General features: G+C 44.4%; 1 protein-coding gene across 3 annotated transcripts in view; it reads left to right on the plus strand.

The window, feature by feature from the left end:
• PPP6R1 (protein phosphatase 6 regulatory subunit 1) overlaps nucleotides 1-18248 on the plus strand; it is a 119451-nt gene that overhangs the window by 39972 nt on the left and 61231 nt on the right. For all 3 annotated transcript variants that reach the window (XM_056543902.1, XM_056543901.1, XM_056543903.1), the window contains exons 2-5: nucleotides 8280-8512; nucleotides 10254-10440; nucleotides 13440-13577; nucleotides 14898-14963. In XM_056543902.1, coding sequence (XP_056399877.1) covers nucleotides 8286-8512; nucleotides 10254-10440; nucleotides 13440-13577; nucleotides 14898-14963 — 618 coding nt within the window. In that variant the 5' untranslated portion in view covers nucleotides 8280-8285. The remainder of the gene's footprint in view (nucleotides 1-8279; nucleotides 8513-10253; nucleotides 10441-13439; nucleotides 13578-14897; nucleotides 14964-18248) is intronic.

Here is an 18248-nt window from a genome sequence, read left to right on the forward strand (position 1 = left end):
CCTATATTATATACTGATCCAGGTTTCAGGGATGCCCTGAAACCAGGCTATGTGTGCATATTCAGGAGGGCTCCCACCATTGGCCAGATCTCAGAGTCTCTTCATGGATCGTCCAGAAAGAAAACCCACATGGCTTAATTATCTGGGCTCTTACAAATGTGGGGCAAAGAAATGTACCTGTTGCAAATATATGGTCAATGCCTCACAGTTTTAATCACACATCAATAATAGTTTTTCCATGAAACAATACATAAATTGTAACACTCCCGGAGTGATATACCTCTTTACATGTTGTGACTGCAATTTACAATATGTGGGTTGCATCAACCCACTGAAAATCAGGATATGTAAACATCTATCCGATGCAAGTAATTTTCAGTCATTCCATGTATCGATGGTTACGAAGCATGTTGCAGAAAAACATGGCGGGGGGGGGGGGAGAGAAATACGGTACATCATCTCTACAATTGCAGGGTATCGGGAGAGTCACATTGCCATCAAGAGGTGGTGATTTTAAAACAAACTGGATCGAGAAGTGTTCTGGATTTTGAAGCTTAATACTAGGTTTCCGCAAGGTTTGAATAGAAGACAAGATACCATCTTACACTATTGATTATATGTGAAATAGACACCGGATACCTTTTCAGTATGTCTAGCTTTATTTTATTTGTGCTTTCCAAATTTCACATAACACTTTTTCTGCTCATGTAATTGTATGGATTATTTATGTATTCATAATTATTAATTCCCTGGCTGTGGGAGTCTGCCGTTGGATGGGGAGGCGACATTAGTGTTTGTACTACTACCCCCATCATGGAACAGTCTGTTCAGTGATGAGGGTTGTAGTACAGGGGCTAAGGGACTGATCACACTGGGTCTCACTTCTGAGACCTGATGCAATCAGAAGTTATTAAGCAGGGGAGCGGGCGGCATGGTCCGCAACACTGTGATGTATTGTGCGTCTTTACTTTCCTTCTTAAATCCCCCACTGGGAGTCCTGAATGGCCGATACCGAGGAGCCATTCAGGGCTTCTGGCTGGGTTTTTAAAATGAACATTGTGAGTGGCAGTGGGGGCTATATGTATATTTAAAGCGCTGTGGGGGGAAAGAGATATAGCGCAGCAGGGGGGGGGGGAAGACATAAATAGCCTATATATATCTAATGCATTTATAATATGAGCCCTGCCGGCGCATTTATGTGCCCCCCGCAGCGCATTTGTCATATTATGCCACCGCAGCGTTACATGTGAAAAGTATATCTATATCAGCAGCCGGCCGGCCCGATGATACTGATACAATTTTTTTCATACATATCGCTGCAGTGGCATATGTATATAGAAGCGCAGCGGGGGGCAGGCATACAGAGTTATCTGCCCCCCACAGCACTTCGATATGCATATGCCCCCGCAGCACTGTGAATGAAAAGTATTTCTATCATCCTCATTGGGCCGGCTGGCTGCTGATAGATAAACTTTTCACATGTAACGCTGCGGTGGCATAATATGACAAATGCGCCAGCGGGGGGGGGGGGTGTATATATTTATAAATGCGCCGGTGGGGGGGGTCATATCTTTATTGATGATCTGTGGGGGGCATATTAATGCGCTGGGGGGCTAGATATATAGGCTACATGTCTGACCCCCCCCCCCCTGCAGTTCTATATATCTTGTCCCCCCACAGCGCTTAATATCTTAATATACATATGGCCCCCGCTGCCACTCAATATTCATTTTAAAAACCCTGCAGAGAGCCCTGAATGGCTCCTCAGTACCGGCCATTCAGGGCTCCCCGCAAGGGGATTTAAAAATAAAAGTAAAAACGCACCATACATCGCAGGATTCCCCTGCTTAATAACTTCTGATCGCATTAGGTCTCAGAAGTGAGACCCGGTGCAATCAATCCCTCAGTCCCTGTACTACAACCCCCATCATGGAACAGACTCTGTTCCATGATGGGGGGTAATAGTACAAACGCCGTCAGACTCCCGCAGCCAGGGAATTACTACTCCCATCATGGAAACAAGTCTGTTCCATGATGGGAGTAATAGTAGTCCCTCAGCTCTGCAGGAGTCTGCTGATGTCACCTCTTCTGAGCATGCTCAGAAGTAATAACCGATATTATAAACCAGGTGCAAATGGATGACATAAAGGCTCATCCGTTTGCCATAGACTTCAATGTTAAAATTCACAGCCATTAATTTACCTGTTTGTTGTGACAATTAGTGCATGTGCCTTTTTTATCTTCCGTCACAAATAACGTCTGTTATTCATGATGGGCTATAACGGGTCATAACGGATAATCCCAAAAAAATCCCATAGGCTTGAATGGGATTTTTTAACGGACGTTTAATATCCGTTTTTTCTAACGGATGTTTATAACGGATCCTTTAACGGAACAACTTTATAGTGTGAAAGGTGCCTTACGTCCCAGAAAACTAATAATAAAAAGCAATTAAAAAGTCCCATCTAGCTCAAGTGCAGATCATGGTGCAGTAAGGTTTAGAGATGGGTCTGTACGTCAGTCATGTTGTCGCTCTCGGCCCTCCTCCAAACCTTACTGCGTACATAAGGCTGCCACGGGAAAGCCCTGTGTCTCTTCATAGGAGAATACACATGCAGTGTAAAATATGCTGTGTGACCCTACCCTTAGTGATTTTTGGGTCAGATGATGCATTTGGATACATTAGCCCACAGCAGGGGTTTCCACTGCCCTAAGTTCTTGTCCAGCTGACTGTACATCACTTCGGCCACGCTTAGCATTGTGCGGAACTCCTGAGGTTGATGAACAGGAACTGAATGTCAACAGATTACTGTATTGTAGGAAGTGTGAACACCGGGTTCTCGCATGGTCTTTGTGTGTTCACTATAAACATACACGTTTCCTGTTTTTATACAGACTGTATCAGAGATATTAGCCTGCACCTTTCGCCTATGTGGCTTCTTCAGTAACTTGCTGCAGTAGCCAGATGTGCTTTTGTAGTGGATAAAATGTGTAAAAATACAATTTACACAATGAGATATTTATTGGCCCAGATTTATCAATCTTCTCAAAACCAAATTGCCAGGTGTTCACCACAGCAACCAATCACATCTTGGCTTTCATTCTACCAGATCACATTAAGATGTGAAAGCTGAGCTGTGATTGGTTGCTACGGGTGACCTCTTACAGTTTGCTTTAGGCAGATAAATCTGGGTCCTTATTAGGGAACTTTATAATGTTTCATTTTGGAAGAACAGTGATGGTTTGTGTGTTTACTGTTGTGTTTTTTTAATTTAGATATGTCCTCATGCTACCCCTGCAGTTTTATGTCCTTTCCTTTTGGTCATCTTCATATTGGCACTTGCTCTTTTTTGCTTCTTATGTGTCTTGATTGTCAGTAGTAGATGTCCATGAATTGTTAGTGTTTTTTCTTTCTTTTCTTCCTACAATTATAAAAACTGCTAAATATAAAACCAACAATACAGGTTGTGTTAGATTGGCTAATATGTTCTCGTCTGGAATCTCAATGACTTCAGATTTCTGTAAGGATGGGTTCACACTACGTTTGTAGTGTACGGGGGCCGCTCCCATATCCCAGCCAGTAGGGCTGGGCGGTATGACTAAATGTGTGTATCACATATTAATTATCAGCCCACATCCCCATCGGAGTAAATCCTCACATCACCCGCAAGCGCTGCCCTCCTCGTCTTGTTTGTTGCGGGCCACCTGCGCTGGCACTCTATACTGTGCAGTATCCCTATGCCCGGGCTGCAAAAGGTAAACAAGATGAACTTTAACGCACCTACGTCTGCCTTACGCTGGGGACGGGAACGTCTGAGAGCAGTCAGCCTATCACCAGCCGCAGCGATGTTCCGCCTCGGCTGGTGATAGGCTGAGCCCACTGTCATGTAAGAAGCCGGGTTCTTACATGACAGTGGGCTCAGCCTATCACCGGCCGAGGCGGGACATCGCTGCGGCCGGTGATAGGCTGACGGCTGTCCGACATTCCCGTCCCCAGGAAACAAGTGAGGCCAGTACCGGACCAATGGGAGGTGAGTTAAAGTTTATTTTGTTTTTGCAGCCCGGGCGATACTGCACAGTATAGAGCAGTGGTCTCCAACCTGCGGACCTCCAGATGTTGCAAAACTACAATTCCCAGCATGCAGGCTGGAGACAACTGGTATAGTGTCGGCGGCCACAACAAACAGGACGAGGAGGGCAGCGCATGCGGGTGACATGTGAGTAGTACCCTGATGGGGACTGTGCTGGACTAATTAATTGGGGGGGGGGGGGGCAGAACAGCGCTTGCAGGTCACATAGGATTAGTTCCCTGATGTGGGGACTGCGCAGCACTGGGCTGATTCGTCCATTCCCAAGGGGGAGTGGCCAAACCGGTATTACGGTATGGGTTAAAATTCATTTCGTGCAGCACAAAAATGTCGGTATTCGTTATGAACCGGTATATCCCGCAGCCCTACCAGCCGGACCTGGCCTGTATGTAACACATTTCAATGAGCCGACAGGAGTCAAACGCTGACTCCGGTTGGCTAATTTTTGCCACGTATACGGTTCTCTAAACGGACCTAAAACCATGTTATACCAAGGTTTTAGGTCTGGTTAGAAAATGAGCAAAAATGAGCCTCATTGAAATGAATGGAGTTCGGCTGGGATACCGGAGCGGACAGTTTTCACTCCCCCCAACCAGATCCAGCACCCGTACACTACAAACGTAGTGTGAACTCCCCCCTAAATAACACTGTCAATAACAATGTCGGGTCCACCGTTAAGAGGACCTGTTATCTCTTGTATGAATTAGTAAATCTTTGCCTTTACCATAAAAAAATCTGGATAATCTTTTGTGTTCTACATTCACTCTGTTGTTTTGCCTGGAAATGTACAAATTGAAAAAGGCCCATACATTATCTAAGAGATGTCAGGCCACATTGGTTGGCTTTATAAAGTGGGAACAGTGTCCACCTACAGTAGGCAAGACTTTCAACCAGGTTTTGTAGGTAAATAGTACTTGTACCTGCAAATCTGCTATTTTGCGCCAAAATAATTAACAATCTAGATCAAGGTTTCCCCACCAGGGAACTTCCAGATGTTGCAAAACTCCCAGCATGCTTGAATTGCCGAAGCATATGCTGCAAGTTGTTTACAAAAAGCTGTAGGCACCCTGGTCGGGAAACCTTAATCTAGATGGAAGTTGTACCTACCATATGTGGATGTAATTTTGGCTGTGTAGCCAGCTGCTCCAATTTGTTCACAAAGGCAAAAACTGTTCCAAAAAAAATTGCCATGTGGTTTTTCACTTTTTTTTTTTATCCCAAGCTCTGAAAAGTAACATGCCAATACTTTTTCAGCACATTCACAAATGTGTAATAGACACAAGTCCTGGCCTATCTGTGGGTCTAGAGAAATCAAATGAAAGCATCAGAGTGATCTATACTGTCCAGGTTATTGGACTTGTGGAGTGACTAGACCTTTCATATGTATTGTATATAAATCAACTGGTGCCAGAAAGTTAAACAGATGTGTAAATTACTTCTATTAAAAAATCTTAATCCTTCCTGTACTTATTAGCTGCTGAATACTTCAGTGGAAATTCTTTTCCGTTTGAAACACAGAGCTCTCTGCTGACATCACGAGCACAGTGCTCTCTGCTGACATCTCTGTCCATTTTTAGGAACTGTCCAGGGTAAAAGGAAATCCCCATAGCAAACATATGCTGTTCTGGACAGTTCCTAAAATGGACAGAGATGTCAGCAGAGAGCACTGTGCTCATGATGTCAGCAGAGAGCTCTGTGTTTCAAAAAGAAAATTATTTCCGCTGTAATATTCAGCAGCTAATAAGTACAGGAAGGATTAAGATTTTTTTAATAGAAGTAATTTACAAATCGGTTTAACTTTCTGGCACCAGTTGATTTAAAAAAAAATAATAATAATTTTTTCACAGGAGTACCCCTTTAATGTGGCCTTATTGTGTAGGTCATGGTTTCTCAACCAGGGTGCCTCCAGCTGTTGAAAAACTCCAACTCCCAGCATGCCCGGACAGCCGAAGGCTGTCCAAGCATGCTGGGAGTTGTAGTTTTGCAACAGCTGGAGGCACCCTGGTTGAGAAATGCTGGTGTAGGGACACGTTCTGTAAGTTTGGGTTCACATCTGTGCTGTTGAATTCTCTTCTGTACCATCTGCTCAGCTATATATTTTTTTTTTTTTTTTGGCGGTGCATTTCCTTTCTATATCCGCAGTAAGAATAGAAGAGTCTATTTCTTTCTGCGGTCGCCAGAATCTGAATTTTTGCGCAGAAATTCTGCTGTGGGAACAGTGCTGCAGAATCCCATGGAAATCAATGGGACTCTGCTGTGGAATGTCTGTGCAGAATATTCATGCAGAATTAAGCAGACATTGTGCTGTGTGAACATAGCTGTATTCCTTCCTTTAGATTTCCCATTTCATTTCTGGCTTTGGCTCAAAATATTAGTAAAGACTTATATTATAACATTCTGGGAGCATTTATCATGCCTGCTTTTGGTGGAAAATGTAAAAAAAAGTTGCATACGTTTTGCGACCTTTTGAGCATCTCCTCTGCACTTGCCGTGTCTGTTGGGCTTGCAGCAGAGAGGGTGCGCTCTCTTAATTTCCTACGGTTTACGCCTGCTAGCAGATGTACACTATAGTGGAAATCTTCAGAGGGGGCACACAGGCAGTCTCGGATACGCAGGGATTTATGAAGAGGCGTGCCCGTACGCTGGTGGGGGATTAATTGAGCAGCGTATGAGATGCCGGTCTTGATAAACTCCCCTTCTGTTTTTCCTTTATCATCATGGGTTATTGAGTGCAGAAGGATGGTGGAGAGCTTTTATTTTTATTTTAGCACAAGTAGCGCAACATAACCTGAAGGGGTCTGAAAACATTCTGAATGTATTGTATATCCAATTGAGTCACAGTAAAGAAGTCAAGGCAAACTAGTTATATCTTTTTCCACCATGTGACATTTCCTCTCTGGTTATGTGGAGCAATGGAGAATTGTCGCTTTAAGTTATCTCTGAGGGTGCATGCACATCACGTTTTTGCAATACAGTTCCCGTATCAGGTTTTTGATGAAAAACGGATTCCTCAAAACCGGACTAAACTGTATAAAAACGTGTGTACAAATTTTAACCCATATATGGTTAAACCGTATAAGTTTTGCAAAATTATGTCCGTTTGCATCCGTTTTTTAAGAAAATTCCGTATACATTTTTTACTTTTCACTCCATTGTGAATAACGTTTCGCTTGTTTGATTGACATTCCAAGAAAAATGCGCAAAGTCAAAAACTGGTGAAAATTAGGGATCGGCCGATTATCGGTCTGGTCGATATTATCGGCCGATATTCACGATTTTGGACATTATCGGTATCAGCAATTACCTTGCCGATAATGCCCCGCCTCCCCGGCCAGAGACCGCTGCCCCATTGCCTCCCCATCACTGGTTTTATAATTACCTGTTCCCGGGGGGGCTAGGGGGAAATAGCCGATAACTTATACCAATATTCCGGTATAAGTTATCGGCTATGGGCCTGAAAGGTCACAGATTATCAGTATCGGCCCTAAGAAATCGATATTGGTCGATCCCTAGTGAAAACTGGATGGAACCGTACACGTATACAGTTCTTTACAGTTCCCATTGACTCCCATGTTTAAAAGAAATAATAAAATTAATATATTATAATGGTTTTTCACCCGGACCAGAAACAGGGGTAGGCTACGGTTTTGAGTACGGGGAAAAAAACCTGACAAAACCGTACAAGATGCAAAACTGATGCAACCGGATGCATCGTTTGGCATACGGTTCCATACAGTTTTCACATTGAAAATGCATAGGGGAACTGTATTGCAAAAATGTGGTGTGAATGCAGCCTTAGGAGTTTGTATGTATTGACCACTTTCTAAATACTATAGAGGAGATTTATCAAAACCGTTGCAAAGGAAAAGTTGCCCGTAGCAACCAATCAGCTCGCTTCATTCATTTTGCAGAGGCCTTGTTAAAAATGAGTGATCTGATTGGTTGCTAGGGGCAACTCAGCAACGTTTCCTCTGTCCAGATTTTGATAAATCTCCACCTAGGTGTCCACTTACCTGTGTTTGATTCCTTACAAGTCTGTATGTGCTCATCCAGCAGATTATTTATTTTTCAGAAGTTTCTATGGTTTCAATTGCTTCTGCATTTTCTAGTCTGTCCTCTGTTCTCACGAAGCGAGTGACACCTTCTACAAGTCTCTCAAGTGTAACCATAAGAACTGTGTCTATTTTGCAGTGAGACATGTTTTGGAAATTTGACCTGCACACAAGTTCACATGTGGACACCCTGCTGGAGAGGGAGAATGTCACTCTTTTTGAGCTGCTTGATGAGGAAGATGTTCTCCAAGAGTGCAAAGTAGTCAATCGCAAGCTTGTGGAATTCCTCATTCACCCGCAGCACATGGAAGAACTAGTGACCTGCATTACCCAGGAGCCGGTCAGCGACACAGATGAGAAGCTGCGCTACAAGTAAGTGTGGGCTAATGTTATGAAATATGTATCAAATCTATTTCCCCATGTAACATTTTTCAATTTTCCCACCGTTTAAAGGGTGACTTTTATATGGTTCAGCCTCTTCTGACAGCTGGTAGAAAACTTATATATATTAAGTTTAGTAGTTATGCTGAGGTTTGCATAATCTAAAAGTATTACAAAATAAAAGAAGATAGTATAATATAATATAATTTAGGCAATAACTTGTTAAACATGGATCTTTTAGTATAGATGAGGGAATTTACATTACAAATGACAAAATATGAACCTCAAGCAGCAACTGTTGTTTTTTTTTTTGTCTTGAAAAAATAGTTATACTTTATAAATCGTCAGATTTAATCGTCAGACCAGGTAATCGGCATTAGGGATCGACCGATATAGTTTTTTTAGGGCCGATACCGATAATCTGTGGAGGTTAGGGCCGGTAACTTATACCGATATTCTGGTATAAGTTATCGGCTATTTATCTCCCCGCGACACCGCTGCAGATCACTGATTTAAAGCGGGCGCTTTAAATCGATGAACTGCAGCGGCTTTTGCGGTGCCATAGACCACCGTCGCCACCCGCTTCTCTCCCACTGCCTGTCCGGGGGTCCTCCTAAGTCCTATCACCGCCTCCGCGCCTGCACCCCCCCACCTCCGCTCCGCACGCACCACCCCGGCCCCATTGCCTCCCCCATCCCCGGTTTTATAATTACCTGTTCCTGGGGTCCACTCTACATCTGGCTCCGGTGGCGTCCTCCTGAGCTGTCACTGTGCGCACTGACGGTGGCGTCGCGTCACTCGTCATTGCACACAGCGTAACGCAGGACGCAGCAGGAGCCAGAAGTAGCGTGGACCCCGGGAAAAGGTAATTATAAAACCGGGGATGGGGGAGGCAATGGTGGGGGGGGGGGGGGGGGGGGGCATTATCGGATTATCGGCAAGGTAATTGCCGATACAGATAATGCCCAAAAATCGTGATTATCGGCCAAACCGATAATCGGTCGATCCCTAATCGGCATATCTGAAAAGTGAGACTACTTTGTTAAAACAAAACTAGTTGACCACCACTGCTTGAGATTTACATTTAGCTATTCATACTGTCCACTCGCACCCAATCCTTAGAGCAGATTAATAATGTATGGGTTGACATATTGCCATTGACATAAAGGTAATGTATTACTAATATTTTTTTAATTCAAAGCCATGTACTAATGAATATTTTTCTAATTTTGTTTTAATTTTTTGATAGTAGATATGTTTATTTTCTGTACAGTCTTGTGGTCAGCCATTTTGCTTGAGCTGTAAACTGCATTCAGAGACATGCTTTACTGCAACCTCAGAGACCAGAGAACCATAAACTGGAGATGATTTGAGTTCTATTGTATGGTACTAGGCATGCTTTGTGACCTGTGCTAACGTCACTGTGTACGAAGGATGCCTGTTATTGTCTGTGGTTATGAGATGATTACTGAAAACTAATAACCACAGTGCTAGAAGTTGCCAATGGTGCCCAACAATTCCCATTGGGGTCTGTCAGGTTTCGGTTACGATGACTGTGAAGCATGCTGTACTTTTTTGTCTGCAATTTTCTGTGATATCTTCAGTGACGGCTCCAAATAGAACATCTGAGAGATATAAACCTAGCCTAACAATGCAATCTCTTACTGTGGTGTGTGTTGGAAATAGCACTTCAGCTCTTCATGTTTAAGATTTGCCTGTTTTTTTCTTTCAGGTATCCCAGTGTATCATGTGAGATACTGACAGCAGATGTAACACAGATTAATGATGCCTTAGGAGAGGATGAGTCTTTACTGAAGCGTCTGTATAGCTTCTTACAAAATGAAGATGATCTGAATCCTTTGCTAGCCAGCTTCTTCAGCAAAGTTATGGGAATCCTTATAAACCGCAAGACAGAACAGGTAACCTTAAGAAGTTACATAGACGACGTGTATGAAAACTAGTGCACAAAAAAATACATTCAACTGTTTAAAGTCTTAAGAATTAAAGCTGCCTGGATTAGTTTTCAGAAATGGTATGGTCATCCTGGAGTGTAAATGCTGTTTTAGAACAGATACTATACCTGTGTACAGGTTGTTCCCTGTCATTATCATTTTCCAGCTCTGCTGCAGATTACCTGCACTTTTTAAGTAAAACAAGGAAAATGTATATACTCGAGTATAAGCCGAGTTTTTCAGCACGATTTTTTTGTGCTGAAAACGCCCCCCTCGGCTTATACTCGAGTAAACTCTCGGCCTGTCCATCCCGTCATCAGTGATCTTCAACCTGCGGACCTCCAGATGTTGCAAAACTACAACTCCCAGCATGCCCGGACAGCCATCGGCTGTCCAGGCATGCCTGGGAGTTGTAGTTTTGAAACATTTGGAGGTCTGCGGGTTGAAGACCACTGCGCGGGCCTTCATCATCCCCCCCCCCCCTTTAGTTTTATACCCACCTCCCCTCGGTGGGAAGGAAGGGTGATCTGTTCTGGGCCATCTATGCTGCAGGGACCATCCGGTGGGGAGGGTTAGTCGTTCCGGGCAGTATATTTTCACTGGGAGGCCCTCTTCTCCGCTTGCTCCGGGCCGGCCCCGGACTAGTGACGTTTCCTTGACGACGACGCACAGGGATGTGCATTAACGTCCCTGTGCGTCGTAGTCAAGGCAATGTCACTAGTCCGGGGCCGGCCCGGAGCAAGCAGAGAAGAGGGCCTCCCATTGAAGATGTACAGCCCGGAACGACTAACCCCCCCCCCACCGGACAGTCCCTGCAGCATAGATGGCCCGGAACAGCTCACCCTTCCTTTCCACCGAGGGGAGGTGAGTAGAAAACTAAAAAGAGGGGAGGACTGGATAATGACAAAGGCCCGCGCAGTGGTCTACAACCTACGGCCCTCCAGATGTTGCAAAACAACTCCCAGCATGGCTGTTCGGGCATGCTGGGAGTTGTAGTTTTGAAACATCTGGAGGTCCGCTTGTTGAAGACCACTGCGGGGGATGACATGGGGGATGATGTATTTCCCACCCTAGGCTTATAGTCGAGTCAATAACGTTTCCTGCGTTTTTGGGGTTAAATTAGGGGCCTCGGCTTATATTCGAGTCGGCTTATACTCGAGTATATACGGTACTTATCTGTGCCTTATATATAAAATGAAACTATTGCTGATCAGCTGTTTTATAAGCATTTTGAAAAACACTATTTTTGCAGTGTGTTTTTCCTGTCGTTTTGCATATCTATTATGTTTATAGCATTTTGCTGTCAAAAAAGGGAAGGAGGCCCTAAGATACTTGATGTAGCATTTATTATTGATCTTTTATCTTAGAAGTGTCAGGAATCCCTTGTGGTTTTCATACTGATTGTTAATGGATGCAAACGATTGCAGGGAAAAGCTGTTACCTGGTAAATCACCTGACCATTGACAATCGGTTAAAAATGTCATGTTGGCGCAATATTAAGCAGCTAAGCCTGTTAGTATTTATACACTTCTGCTGGGATACCATAACACAGAAATATTTTTTCAATATGTAGTATTACTGTATAGTTTAGGATTTAATGATGTTAGTTCTAATAATGCAGATGACTAGGGCAAGCTGTGTGCAGGCATTGATCCAGAGAAAGCTGGGAAGAATTGTAAATGCAGCTCTGGATTGTAACACGTGTTGTGACGCAATGTATGTACAAAGTTATGCAACATGAAATATTGCTTTATGTAACCTGGAGTTGAAAGTTACACATGAGGACAAATTATCAGAATGTTTATTAGAAAAGATGTTGTGGTGTTCTTTTAAGCTTTTGTATCATGTTCAAACTATGGAAATATCTATACGCTTTACTGGAAATTTTTATTCCCCCCCCTTATCACAAGTTTAGCTCTTAAAGGGGTACTCCGCCCCTAGACATCTTATCCCCTATCCAAAGGATAGGGGATAAAATGTCAGATCGCCGCGGTCCTGTTGCTGGGGACCCCGGGGATCGCTGCTGCAGCACCCCGCTATCATTACTGCGCAGAGCGAGATCGCTCTGCACGTAATGACGGGCAATACAGGGGCCGGAGCATCGTTACGTCACGGCTACGCCCCTGTCAATACAAGTCTATGGGAGGGGGCGTGGCGGTTGTCATGCCCCCTGCCATAGACTTGCATTAAGGGGACGGGCCGTGATGTCATGAGGGGCGGAGCCATGACGTCACACTGCTCCGGCCCCTGTATCGCCCGTCATTACGCACAGAGCAAGTTCAGTAATGATAGTGCGGTGCCGCAGCGGCGATCCCCGGGGTCCCCAGCAGCGGGACCGCGGCGATCTAACATCTTATCCCCTATCCTTTGGATAGGGGATAAGATGCCAGGGGCAGAGTACCCCTATAAATGTGAAGGGATCCTTTTGATACCTCTGAGTTTAGTGCTCTGTACTGCAGTTTTTTTTTAATGCCTTGAAGATAATGTTTATATTGGGTTTTGCTGGCTTCAAGCAGCAATACCCTTTGCAATAAGCTCCTGGCAGAGTGACCACCAAAGCGCTTCGGGGGTTGTTGTGAGAACTGATTTAAATTCTTCTTACATGAGGTGTGTGATTTTATTGTAGCCTGATAACAGGGGTTGGGTAGAGCAGTGTTTCCCAACCAAGGTGCCTCCAGCTGTTGCAAAACTACAACTCCCAGCATGCCCGGACAGCCGTTGGCTGTCCGGGCATGCTGGGAGTTGTAGTTTTGCAACAGCTGCAGGCACACTAGTTGGGAAACATTGGGGTAGAGGATTGCTTATGTACGTGGTTGTGTAAAATCCTAAATGACATGTGCATATGCTTCACTAAGTGCTGCTCATTTCACAAGCTTTCCTGTGTGTTTACCTGACACATTTTACTTTGGCCCTAAAAATACAGCTAGTACGTGAACCACTTGCAGCAATTTGTTTTTATTTTACAGATTATAGCCTTTCTACGTAAGAAGGATGACTTTGTAAACCTGTTGCTGCGTCACATTGGCACATCGGCAATTATGGATCTGTTACTGCGGCTTCTGACATGTGTGGAACAGCCTCAACTGAGGCAGGATGTATTTAATGTAAGAATTGACATTAAAAATGGAAGTGTGTTTTTAGTGTGGAGCTTTGTAAAAGTGAAATCATGGTTTGCTCAGGACTTGTCATGTGCATAGCTAGAGCTGCCCCTTTCAGGTCATCCTCAGTCTACAATAGGTAACTTCTGTAACATTTATTCATCCTTACAATTTACATATTGTTTTAAAACTAGTATCAGTCAGTGTAAAGTCTAGATATCTTCATAATGTTGGACAGGGAGTATGGTATGCTCCTTAACCCACCAATGGTCGCCTCTGGATCTGAATGGCAGCACTTACTCTTCTTCTCAGTGACTCCCATCGCAGGAGCCCATCCTAATAATTATACGTGATTACTTCTCATCCCACTGAATGTCATCAGAGGTGATAGGCAGGGCCCAATCTTCAGTAGGTTGTCATAGGGTAAATTTATAGGACCAGGTATGCCACCCAAACTATGGTTATACATAGCAACCTGTGAAATTCATCACACAGGCTGTATGTTTATGTAAAGCTATCATAAAGGGATAAGCTCAGTTTTTCTTACCTTGAATAACACATTTGATACCTCTTGACTCTTGTACACATTAAACCCTAAAATCTTGTCTAAATTAGTAATTTGGCCGATCATGTATCCACAAACACCAGATGTGTTACCTCACTTCGCTGCCTTACTATTAAACAGAAGTTATAATTACAGTAGGTATTGAGGCCAAATCAGATCAGCCACCTCTTTGTTGGAAGCTTCCAGATAGCAGTCGATTTCCATCTATATTACAGTCTAAATTTGGCTGAAACCACACAGGGATCGGCATACATGAAAAATGTGAAAGTCTACATTTGCAGACTATGGGGTATACTGCTTTAAAGGAAAACAGTCACCCGTTCACCCACACTAAACCCAATACACCGGGTTGTAGTGCAGGTACATATCAGCAGTCTGGCACCCGGTCCCTCTGAAGATCCTCTTCTGTCTTCTCTGAATTGCGTGCTGGAAACTGGCCCACTGGCTGGATTCTGAATATTCATGGTCGCTGGTCACATGAGCGCTTGTGCCTACTGATCGCTCACCTGATCAGCGACCATGAATATTCGGCGGGCCCGCCTCCAGCACGCAATTCAAAGACAGAAGATCTTCAGAGGGACCGGGTGCCGCACTGCAGGTATGTATATTAGCCAGAGAGTCCACATTGTTCTCCTGTTCACCTGGTATATTGGGTATAGTGTGGGTGAACAGGTGACCATTTTCCTTTTTAATGAATATTGGGCATTAGTCCTATAGCTTGTGACCTTATTTCCTCTCACTTTTTTTTTTTTTATACACAGTGGCTGAATGAAGAAAAAATAGTTCAAAGGCTGATTGAAATGATTCATCCTTCAAAAGATGATAATGTAAGTAGATATCCTACCTTGCTTTTTTGCAATTTCTTGGTTAATATTAGGTATTTCATTCATCTTTTTCATGTTAAGTCTCAAATGTCTGTTTAGTAGTTGGTTTAGAGAAATTTAGTTTACCTATCACGTGGCCTCCTTGGTGTTTCTACTAATCTGTGCTGCTGGGTAGATGCCTCTGATCAGAATCTGTCTCCTTCCTCTTCTGGCTGACAGTATTTCTCCTTACTATATAATCCAGTTTTAGGGTACATTCACACAGGCAAAACTTCTTGCAACCTCGCAGTGTCTTCCGCTGTGAGCTGGGGACGGGCTTCCTGTCAGCACTTCGGCAGCAAAATTTCTGCTACAGAAAATTTGCCACAGACCTAATTGAAGTCAAAGTTTGCAGAGATTCAAAGCAAGAAACACTCTGCAAGTTCACAATCAAATATGCCCATGTGAACGTACCCTTACAAGTAGTAGTGTTGAAAGCTTCATTTTTTTTTCAGTTAAATTTATGCCATTAAAAGGTTTTAAAGGGGTATTCCAGGGAAAAACTTTTTTTATGTATTAACTGGCTCCAGAAAGTTAAACAGATTTGAAATTACTTCTGTTAAAAAAAATCTTAATCCTTTCAGTACTTATGAGCTGCTGACGTTAAGGTCGTTCTTTTCTGTCTAAGTGATCTCTGATGACACGTGTCTCGGGAACCGCCCTAGAAGAGTTTTGCTATGGGGATTTGCATCTAAACTGGGCGGTTCTCGAGACACGTGTCATCAGAGAGCACTTAGACAGAAAAGAACGACCTTAACTTCAGCAGCTCATAAGTACTGAAAGGATTAAGATTTTTTAATAGAAGTAATTTACAGATCTGTTTAACTTTCTGGAGCCAGTAGATATATAAAAAATGTTTTATCCTGGATAACCACTTTAACTACTGAAAACTCTCACTTTATTTTTTCACTTCGATCTGCATGTTCTTACCTATGGCCCAGTACAGAACTGTCTGTGTCTTATTCATTGGTTTTCTAAGATTGTGTCCTTTTATATGCAGTAGAGGTCTTTAGACAATGCTCAACCCTTATTTGTGCTTTATTTTTTTTAGCTGTCGTTATACATCAGAGCTTTACTGTTGATTAAGATGGATTTTGCCAGCACAGGCACCGCACGTTTTTAAAACTAAAGGCTCGTTTGCACCGGCCAACATCAGCACTCATTTACTAGGCTTAATCAATCAAATAGGTCTAAACTTTGTCATTGTTGGGGCAATGTGCAACCAATAACTATAATTTTATTGACCTCACAAAAGATCCATTCGGCTGACAAACAAGCGTTTCCTTGTTTGTCACCTGATCGCTGGACCTTTTACATGAGCCGATTATAGATTGTCCTAGAAGAGAGCTCATTCAGCTGATAATCGGACTGTGTAGTTTTAGCCGGACAATCCCTTTACCTTTTGTCAACAATGCCAGACTGTCTACAGACTGTGATACAAGTACACTAATCCCTCAACATACAATATTTTCATCATACAATGATCTTTTCTGGACCATTGTAACTTGAATCCATTCTCAACATACAATACTACGGACAGTCCAGATCTGTGAAACATGTCAATGGCTGGAAGAACTGACCAATCAGAATGGACAGTCACTGGTAAAACACCTGTTTCTCTATCGGCTCCATTGGGGGACACACACCGTGGGTGTATGTTGCTGTCTCTAGGAGGTGTGACACTATGGTAACAAAAAGTCAGCTCCTCCCAGCAGGATATACCCGCCTTCAGGCTCTGAGCTAGTCAGTTTAAGCTTAGTGTCTGAGGAGGTGGACGTGGTCTGGGTTGCTCCAGACCAGGTCTTCTGATTTTTTGTTTTCCTAGTTAGGGACATGTTATTTTTTAATTCCTTTTCTTTTCTGTTTTCAGGTGGGGACTCGGGGACTGCGGTTCCCCGTTTCCCCACTGCGAGTAAGGGGGCACAGACATTGCGTATATGCGCTGTTAACCCCCCTTCGCCAACGGTCAGCGCCTGGGTGGTACCTCATGGGTCCAGGTCCCCCTATTTCTCTGCTCACCTCACTCGCGCATAGCAGCTAGGCGTGATGCAGGGACCATAAGCTGGCTGAAGACTTCACTGAAGACTCCTTTAGGTAAGTTCTTCTGACTGAGGTAAGTACTTTCCCCCTTTTTTTCTCCATAGGTACAGGCTCTCAACCTCTGGAGACCCCCTGTTTTTGGCCCACCTTTAGTTTTATGGGACTGCATCTTTTTATTGGGGGAGCAGTGGCACCTAAGGGGGTATATATTACAGGGCACTTTATTTTACTATGTGTGCGTGTGTGCTTGGTGCAATACTTCAGCACCTTATACGCGGCTGTCTGCCGCGGCGCTGTTTGGGCCGGGCGCTTCCAGCGCCGGCTTACTTTTCGTTTTCCCTCAGCGCCTTATCCGCGGCTTACAGCCGCGGCGCCGATTCGAGCCGGGCGCTTCTGTTCCGGCTTTCTTTCACTTTTGTCGGCTGGCGTTTAGGCCACCCACTCTGTTTCCCCGAGCGCTATGCGGACTGGACATGGCACTCGGGACTGGGAGCGGGCGCAATTACAGTCCTTCTCGGACGGTCTTGGCTCCGCCCACAGGGCGTGCCTTACTTCAGACACGCCCCTCCCTTTCTATTGGCTGGTCTTTTTTAGTCTCCTTAGCTGCATGGAGTGAGTTCTCACTGCAGCTGTCAGGGGGACACAGACCAGGGTGAGAAGGCTAGTCCCTCTCTCCATCTCTTTTTACAACATTATGTCCGCTCCCAGAGCTGTTCCTCCCTCTAGTTCAGAAACCTGGACCATCAGTAACTTATTATGTTTGTAGCACTGTAATACCAAGATGTCTGGCTCTGCTGAGCCCCCTTGCCCTGCCTGCTCCACTGCTTCCCCAGGCCCCTGGTACCCCCTGATGCCCTTTTCGGTCCCGGTGGGTTCAGCCGCTCACCACCCTGGGTTTCTCCCTGACCCAGTATATGGCTGACTTGACCCAAGTCTCCCGTTCGGTGGCTGAGGCCTTCCGGGTAGGGGTGTCCGCCCTGAAGGGGTCTTCCCTGCGCGGAACCTCTGAGAGGGCCCGCTCCTCGTTCATGCTTCTCGCTCTTACAAGCATAATAGGGGTGCCTCGTCTTCGAGTTTTCAGATGGACGTGGGTGTTCTCCTCGTGGGTCCACCCCCCCCCCTGTCATCTGGGCACCAACGTCGCTCCTCCTGAGGACTTTCTCGGATTCGCCGCTCTGCCACACCAGAGCTGCGTACCCGTTCAGGGTC

This window comes from Hyla sarda, chromosome 10 (assembly GCF_029499605.1).
Source record: "Hyla sarda isolate aHylSar1 chromosome 10, aHylSar1.hap1, whole genome shotgun sequence".
NCBI lineage: Eukaryota > Metazoa > Chordata > Amphibia > Anura > Hylidae > Hyla > Hyla sarda.